The following is a 9,578-nucleotide window of genomic DNA, read 5'->3' as shown; positions in this document are numbered from 1 at the left end:
CATAAATGACTAATTCAAAAGAAAAAATAAATAAAAACTAAAACGTTAACTGAAATTAAGTTAAGAAACCGCATGTGCAATTTAGCCTATACTAATGTGTATATAGGCTTGTCTACTTTTCTTAACAAATATAAGAAAAGCAATAAAATTTTGTACAATTATTAAAAAAAAAGAAACTATTTGATTGATTAATAAAGATAAAATTATAAACGAGTAATTTAAACAAAAGTTAAAATTAAGAAAAAATAATTTTATTTCAAAATTTGGTATCTTATATATATATATATATATATATATAAATGAAAATAAAAAAATCAGATTCAAATTATATGAAGACAAATACTAATTAATTTGTCTGTCGGTCTACTTTTATCAATAAAAAATATAGAAGTTATCAAATTTTATATGATTTATTTAAAATAATATAAAATAGAACAAAATGTGGTGTCCTTTTATATAAAAGTATTTGAAAATTTTAATTATATAAGCAAATAAATAAGGATAAATTTGTAAATAAAATAATTTAAATGAAAAGAAAAATTGCAAAGAAGAAAACTATATCAAAACTTAGTATTTTTTTTATACATATTACCTTTTGTTCCATTTATACGATAAAGAATTAAAAAAAATATCAGAATCAAGATATTTATTAATTATTTTAACTTTTTGATTACTTTATATATACATCTTTATTGAAAATTGTGAGATATTAAATATTCATTAATAATATTAAAAAAATATCTTAAAAAAAATATAAAAATAATTTAAACAATAAATGTATTTTAAAAATTGTAAGTTTTTCCATAACAGTCTGCCAACTTTTATCAAAAGTGAAAAATTCACTAAATTTTAATATAAACAATTTGATAAAATTGTTATTTTATTTATTTATTTACAAAATCATTTATTTAATATATGTTAATAAACAAAAATAACATATTATGAGATCTATTGACGAAAGAGAAACAGTAACCACTAATAATAAACAAATAATTTAATAAAAAAATAAAACTTGAAAAGCCAAAAAATGTGATAAAGGAAATTAATGGACAGTGTTCATGTTTTAACGGTCAACCGTAGCGTTAAAGTAGTGACACACTAGCGTTGCTGATAGCAAAAAAGTCGTTGTGAGTTTGTAACCGAAGCGTTAAAGCAGAAACATAGGGAATAGAGAGAGAGAAAATAATGATATCTCCAAAATACCCTTACAGTTCCCAAAATTATGAAACAAAAGTACACAAGCTCCTTTTTCATTCTCATGGCTGAGAGACTCACTTGTTGCACTTGAAGCCATCCATCATCTAATCTTATTCCGTTCTGCACACATACACATATAAATATAAATACAATTTCTCTTTTGGTAATTTCACCGAAAAAAATAAAAAAGAGAAAAAAAAATGTCCCAATTTAATCATAAAGGTGGTCAGTCCTCCACGCTCGGGCGGAGGATTCACCACCGTGTGTCGTTGCTTCGCCGATGTATCCTCCGTGCTCTTCAACGGTTTCTTGTCTGTTCCGGAAAGAAGCCCGGTGCTAATGCCACATATAGCATGTTACCGCCACGTGCCGCATTACCCTCTCCTCTGCCGCCGTTGGAATCCACCGTAGAATCTGCCCCACCACCGTTGTTTCACACACATGAATTGGACACTGATTTGGTTTCTCTCAAAATCAGCTTGTTGGGTGATTGCCAAATTGGAAAAACCAGCTTTTTGGTTAGTTTATCACTTTTTTTTTATTTTATTTTATTTAAATGCACACACAAACTAAAATTATTATTTTTCTTTTCTTAATTTTTGTTTTGTTGAATTCAATCTTCAAATGGGATGAATCAATTTTTTTTTTATTTTTTTTAAAATGGTTTTATTTTGCATATGTAGGGATTTTTGTTTTGTTGAATTGAAATTGAGCCTTTAAATGGGGTGAATCAAATAAGTTTTTATTTATTTATTTATTTGTAAAAAATGATTTTTTTTTGCAGGTGAAATATGTAGGGAATGAAAAAGAACAAGGAGGGGAACAGAGGAAAGGGGTAAATCAAATGGACAAAACTTTGGTTGTGGGTGGAGCACGTATATCCTACTGTCTCTGGGAAGTACAAGGTATAGAAATTATAATTTGATAATTTTTCAATCACGTATGATAGAAAAAAAAAATAATTTGATTGTTTAATTTAAATTGTCTAATGCAGGGGATGGGAAATCAGAAGACCAGATTCCAATGGCATGTAAGGATTCAGTGGCAATTTTAATCATGTTTGATCTAACAAGTCGATGCACATTAAACAGGTAAATTTTCTTATGCCATTTATCATTTCAATTTTGGCTAAAGATTTTTGGAAGCTAATTGCTAATCTTAGAAGGAATTTCCATTTTGTGTGTGTTTGATTTTAGTGTTCTGGGATGGTATAAAGAAGCAAGGAAATGGAATCAGGTTTATTTTGTGTTCCATTTTTTTCCATTTTCTTATGCCATATATATTCTTTTTTTAATGTTAGTTAGTACCTTTATAAGATTGTTTAAAAGTTAAAATAATATTTTTTATTAAAAGTCGTGGTATTTTATGCATTAAAAATTAAAATATAACTTTTTAATAATTATTTTATTTAGAACCTTCGAACATTATCTTTAAAAAATACTCGTTAATAAGATGGTAATTTTTTTATTTTGCACTAAATTTTTTCTTAAAATTATTTGTCACTAAATTTTAATATTGATGTGTTGTTGATTTTTGTAGACGGCAATACCAGTATTGATAGGAACCAAGTTTGATGATTTCATTCAGCTCCCTATTGATATGCAATGGACCATTGCTAGTGAGGTAATGATTCCAACTTCATCATTTATCATTACAAATATATAGTTCAACTATAAATGAATGCATACACAATTGTGGTAATATAAATCCAAAAATTAAGTTAGTACATTTGTATTGGGAAGACTGAAATTTCGTCACTTTTCTTTTGGTGACTCTTTTCAATTATTATTTTTATTGGAAAAGAGAAATTGATTACCAATTACCACCTTTTGTTTCAAATGGTCTTCAATGCCTTTAGAAGTCTAAAGAGTGATCTACTTGTAAGAAGACTAATCAATTTGGTTTATGCGTTATTTGAGATAAGGTGAATAAGCACTACGAAACTTATTTTCTAAGGAATAAACTTTTTAGTATATTACTTAAAATTTATACGAAATTTTTACAGTCATCGATAAAAGGATTCTTATTATTTTTTAGTTAAGATAATGAATAAATTGATTTTAATTTAATAAAAAATATTGTATTTTTAAAATTTATTTTGTCGAATTGTACTTTTGAAAATGTCTTAAAACACCTATTTCATTTAGATTGTTTAAGTTTTTTTGTTTTTGTTTTTAACCTTTTTAAATCATTATATTTATACTCTTAATTATTTATCTCATTTTTAACAATGATTAGTGCAGTTGAGAATTTTAATCATTAAAAACTTTATCTAATAACAATATATTTCTCATACTAATTACTAAAACACCATTCACTAAATTTTATAAATGATTTTGATTTTTTTATTTTCTCGTCAATTATTTAGATACATTCATAATTTTTAAAATATTCTAATAAATATGTATCAACATAACCAATGTAATAAATTTATTCTACTTGAAAAATATTGCTCGTTAACTTATTACAATTAATATTTATGATAGTTATTTAAAAAAAAATTCAAAACTTAAAAAAATGTTTATGTGATTTAATATAATATAAATATTAATTGTGAAAACTAAATGTAATTTCAATGATCAATAAAAAAAATTAAAAATCTAAATGAAAAACTAGATTAATTTTAAAGATTAAAAATGTATTTTTATCATTATTTTTTTTCTTATGATTATTAAACTATAAAATATATTGTTTTTAGTTGTAACGTCGACTCAGGTGAAAGGGATTGACAAGATTCTTAGCAGACAACACATAAAGAGACCCCCTAATTTCGTTACACGTTACTTGTTGAAACTATTAAACTTCTTTTTGTAGGGTAGACACATTGAACATAATTTTATTGGCATAGTCTTTCTGATTAGAATCAATCACCCGCATAAAGCATAGTGGTTCTACTTGTGGATCCCATTCATATACATGTGGATCTTTTAAAATTCAATCTTTATCATGGTTTAAATTGGGTTAGAGGTTCTCTTACTTTGACTTTTATATGTTAGGTGAATATATATTTATCTCTAATCAATTATCTTTTTATATTTAAATAATTTTAATCAATTTATTTAAGAATTTTTTTATGCTAAATATACTAAAATCACGGAAATCATTCATCACTAAAGCTAGTGTATCTATTTCCATTTAAATTTAGAGTTGGATTTTAATTTAAACTAGTAGTGTTTTGTTCTATTCACTAGTCAACCTTAATTTTTTCTTTTGCATGAGTTGGAATATATTTTATACTCTAACTTATTATATCTTTTGTTTATAAAAAAATCAATTTAGTCTTTGGTTTTAAACTAGTCTCCAATTTTGTCTCTTAAATAAATAAAAATAATTAGTATCTAACATTTATCACATTTGTCTCATTAATCTCTAGTGACATATATTAACAAAAATTAATGTATTAATGATATATATTAATTTTCGTTGACATATTTTTGTTTATAAATAAAACTAAATGGAGTATTGTATATATCAAATAAGAGGAATGTGATTAAATATTAAGATGAGTTAGATGAATATGTAAAACATTAAAGAATACTTTATTAATTTTTATAATTAGTGGTAGAAATAACATAAATTTTTTAAGATAAATCAGATTGAGATTAGTTTAAGAGACTACTAGTGTTTTATAGGATAACGAATTACAATTTAATTATCCGTTGAAAGAGTTTACATTCAATATTGAATTATTTTTAGTAGAGAAAACTTTTAGAAAAAAAAAGGAATTTTCAAATTCAATAACCAGTAGATTATTACTCTATATGTTAAATATGGACCCCATTATCCATTATGATAAGGTAGTCCATGTTTGATGATCATTGAACCAAAGGTAGACAAGCCTACCCATACATACTCCCATGCTATTTATTTACAAGCAATTAAGCAATTAGTAGATTTTCATGTCATGAAGATAAGATTTTGATGTGTTGTGATATATGCTAACATTGAAAATGAAAACTCAACAGGCTAGAACATATGCAAAGGCCTTGAATGCCACTTTGTTCTTTTCAAGTGCAACATACAACATCAATGTGAACAAGATCTTCAAGTTCATCACTGCAAAACTCTTTGACTTACCATGGACAGTAGAAAGGAATCTAAATGTTGGAGAACCCATCATTGATTTTTGAAAATGTAAATTTACGTAGAAATAGAAGAATATCTATGTCGAAGTAATTTGCTCAAAAAACTCAAAGTAATTCAACCGGCCAACCGAAGATGTTAGTCAAATTCTCGTCACTCTCGGGGCAAACGAGTTGTTAGGTACTTCCTCAAGACTTAAATATAAGTAAAAATGTGCATGTATTTATTTTAATACATATACATTTTTTGTGTTTATATTTAAGTTTTGAATATAGAGAAGTCATTTTCAATGAAAAAAATAATGTTCAATTGTCACATACAAAAGTGTGATTTTACATGAATAAAAAAAAAAAGGAAGTGGAAAATAAAAAAAAATGATAAAGTTAACTGGTGATAATGTTGCAATTACAAATTAGGCCATGGTGCTTTTGTCTTACTTTGAAGGAATTCTTTTTTTAAGACATGTACTTGTTCTTCTTTTGTTTCCTTGTATTTCTCACTAAGTTATGTAGTTGTGGTATTCCAAAGCTTCTACCGAATAAACAAATTGTTTGAAATGGTTCACTTGTTTTTTCTGTTACTTTTTAAGTATTAGTCATGTTTTGATTTTATAGAATTTTACATCATTGCTTATGTACGAGACTAAATACAAATGTTTATTTTGTGGTTTTCAATATAAAATTTCATTCAATAGATTATAATCATGATTACGTATTTGAGAAAAGCAACTTAAATACGTATTTCATTCATCAAAATGCACACAATTTATATCGTTCTTTTAAGATATTTTGCGGCACTGTCTAAATTGTGCAAGACAAATTATTAATCACATCAAGACAAACTTTATCGGAGTTATGCATTGTAGAAAACAAATTGAAGGGTCTAATACACAAATTGGGTCTACAACACAAACCACTCTAAAAAAATTAAAGGGTCTATGATACAAACGACTCTAAAATAATTGTGATATTAGAACCAATTAAAAATCAACGGGACATAAACAAAGGAGAGAGAAATGTTTGAAAATGTATCGAGTAGAGAGGGAGATAGGAGCAGAAAATGCTGCCTATTTTTATGCTCCCTCACTTTTTACCAACCGCTCAAAAATTGATGTGGTGATCGAGTAAGAAAAAACCTGACATGCAAAAATTGAGGGTGAGGATTAAAATTATGAGTAGTTGTGGTTGATTTAGTGGAGGGCAAAAACAAAATTATTATTATTATTTTTGTTCGGTACCAACTAATAATACCCCATAGGTCATACCTCCACTACTGATGTATGATATCCTATATTTGACACTTTTATATTTTTTTTAATTCACACAACATTATCTCTTAGTTTCAACTTATTTCCAACAATCCTCCACTTAAATTTAAAAAAGTGTTTTCGAAAGAGGGCCAATCTCTTCTATAAGATCGTGCATAAACAGAGATGTCTCCTAACTTTAATCTTTGCATAGTAAGTAAGATTCAGATTCAATAAGAGTGACTCATAGTCTTGAACTATATCTCTAACATCAAACCCACATACAACCTTTACATGTGATGTATTCTGAAAAGTACGCGCATAAAATGGTCATCCACGTCTATCGCAATACAATGAACACTCTAAGAATTTTATCTCAAAATTCTATAGGAAGCGACCTCACTTCCACATTCACATATGTGAGTCTATCAAGAGTACTCATTTAGTTAGGTGTTCTACTCCACATAATTATAGATCTCATTAAGAGTTCCTATTACCTCATCATTTCATCGCTTTTAGTAATCATGCTCCTTGGATTTATAATAACATGTTCATTTCATACCACTTCACAACTTGTTATTACCCATTAAACCTAATTTTTGGTATTTCCAATCTTTTAGGTTAGGTTACCATAATGAGTGACTCTATAGCCATTAGTCTCATCATTTTGGATGTATTCAAGACTTTCTCTCCAGCTAATCCTTTTTTTAAAGGATCTGCTACTTTTCATAAGTGCGTACATGATCCACCATAACAACTCCTATAGAAAGTAACTCTCTAATTGTGATGTGCTTACAACGTATTTGTCGTTTCTTGCCGTCGTAATAAAGATTTTTAATATTTGCAATAACTGCAGTACTATCACATTGGATCAACACAACAGACATTTTTTTTTTCCCATAAAAGGATCTCAGCTAGTAAGCATCTCAACTAGCTTGCTTCTTCACTAGCAGTATCTAGAGCTATGATTTCAGACTCCATAATAGATTGAACCGATATTGTCTCTTTCTTCGATTTCCAAGATACAACGCCACCAGATATACTAAAAATATAGCCACTAGTTGCTTTGAAGTCATATAATGAAATGTTCCAATAAGCATCATTGTATCCTTCATGGACATCAAGGAATTTTTGATAATGTAATCCGAGACTCATGGTCCTTTTAAGGTATTTCATGACTATTTCGATAGCATGTCAATGCTCCATACTAGATCTACTGGTAAACTTGCAAAATAGTCCCACAACATAGGCAATGTCGGGTCTAGTACGGTTAGTGGCATACCTGAGACTACCAATGAATCTCATATATTCAATTTGTCTAACACCTTCACCAATGTTTATGAAAAGTTTCACACTTGGGTCATATGGTGTGAAAACAAGGAATAGTCCCACAACGTACAACATGAGTAGGTTGTCTACATAGAGACATATGATAGTGAAAATGCCATTTTCAGATTTATAATAAATATATGTCACTTTCATTCGCTTTAAACTCATTCAAAATAATCAAGTTATCAAACTTTTCATGCCATTACTTAGAAGCTTGTTTAAGACCATACATAGATTTATCTAACTTACCGACCTTGTTTTCTTGATCCATGAATCACAAAACCTACAAGTTGTTCTATATAGATTTCTTCTTCCAAGTAATTCTAGTGACCACTGAAAAAGTGTTGAAGAAATCCATATTTTCTCTTTGTCTAAAACCTTTTCCTACAAGGTGAGCCTTGTATTTCTCAATAGTTCAATCGGGTTTAAGTTTCTTTTTCAATATCCATTTACAACCTATCAGTTTGCAACCATAAGGAAAATCTACTAAATGTCAGGTCTTGTTAGACTATAGAAAATGCATCTTATCATTTCTGGCATCTTTTTATAAATATGCACCCAAAGATGACAAAGCTTCTTAAGGATTTGTAAGATCCTTTTTCTATGGTATATACCGTATAATTGGGTTCGTAAACTTTTGCAACTCTGGCTCTGTTACTTCTTAGAGGTTCTATTTCGCATTGTTTGTTGCTTTTAGCAACTTTGGCTCTCTTACCATTCATTTTAGGCGAATATGGTGCAATTGTTTCATGTATCATTCCATGCAATTTATAAAACTGATTAAACAAACTAGAATCATACTCGATTCCTCTATCATTACGAAACCTCTTAATTTTTCTACTAAATTGATTTTTAACTTTAGTTACAAAGATCTGAAACATGTCAAGCGCTTCACTTTTATTATACATTAAACAAACATAGTCAAAACAATCGTCAATAAAAGTGATAAAATAGCGTTTCTTAAAGTTCCATCAAATTCACATTTATCATATTGTATTAAATCTAAAGACTCGGATTCTCTGCTACTGATTTATGCGATCTCTTTGTTATTTTAACTTGACTATAAAAATCACATTTTTCAAAATTATTTAAAGTTAACTTTGGAATTAAACCTATGTTCCTTAAGTTTTGAATCACACGTTTGTTCACATGACATAGTCTAATATGTCAAATATTACATTCTTATTTCAACATGCCTCATTGATGTACCATTTGCCAACAAAAATATCATATTTAGAAATGTGAAGTTGAGGTCCTTCCGCTAGGAAAAACCTAAATCAGTTAACCTTGTTTTTTTATTTCACATAAGGATAATTTTTTCTATTTTGGGACGTAAGTGAATATTTTATAACAATTGACAAATTATCTTTGCAAAAATAATAACAATAATATCTAGTAAATTGCTTTGTGTTATTTTATAAAATGGGATTAATTTATTTTTTAGTGAAATTTTTATTGATTACATGATGAACTACTTTTAAGAAGAAAAAAATGACGTTGTTTTTGAAAGAAAACAAATATTTTAAGTAATATATTGGATCAAAATTTGGGGCATTACAGTTAGCATTAGGAACACACATGATATGGATGAATCGTCGAGATCCACAATCTAGGCAATTTGCTTTTTCTTAATTTCAAAGAAGTCATCCTATTGAGTTTAAGAAACTTGTAGTCTTGGAGGAGACTTGAAGTGAATCAAAGGAATATACAAGATCCTCACAGC

The 9,578-nt window shown here is 27.8% G+C and overlaps 1 protein-coding gene across 1 annotated transcript; it reads left to right on the top strand.

The window, feature by feature from the left end:
- Window positions 1-1,092: 1,092 nt before the first annotated feature.
- LOC101494773 (septum-promoting GTP-binding protein 1) lies at window positions 1,093-5,860 on the top strand. The gene is made up of 6 exons (XM_004515015.4): window positions 1,093-1,715; window positions 1,982-2,102; window positions 2,192-2,288; window positions 2,394-2,433; window positions 2,737-2,820; window positions 5,163-5,860. Exons 1-6 carry the CDS (start codon window positions 1,398-1,400, stop codon window positions 5,325-5,327), a joined length of 825 nt encoding a protein of 274 aa, XP_004515072.1. The 5' UTR covers window positions 1,093-1,397; the 3' UTR covers window positions 5,328-5,860.
- Window positions 5,861-9,578: the final 3,718 nt, after the last annotated feature.

Source organism: Cicer arietinum, chromosome 6 (assembly GCF_000331145.2).
Source record: "Cicer arietinum cultivar CDC Frontier isolate Library 1 chromosome 6, Cicar.CDCFrontier_v2.0, whole genome shotgun sequence".
Lineage (NCBI taxonomy): Eukaryota > Viridiplantae > Streptophyta > Magnoliopsida > Fabales > Fabaceae > Cicer > Cicer arietinum.
Note: the sequence above shows the minus strand (reverse complement) of the source record. Positions and strands in the feature narration are given on the sequence as shown.

Coding starts and splice junctions, on each gene's coding strand:
- LOC101494773 (XM_004515015.4), top strand. CDS start 1,398: ATGTCCCAATTTAATCATAAAGGTGGTCAGTCCTCCACGCTCGGGCGG. Junction 1,716..1,981: donor TTGGAAAAACCAGCTTTTTG/GTTAGTTTATCA, acceptor TTTTTTTTGCAG/GTGAAATATGTAGGGAATGA. Junction 2,289..2,393: donor AGTCGATGCACATTAAACAG/GTAAATTTTCTT, acceptor GTTTGATTTTAG/TGTTCTGGGATGGTATAAAG.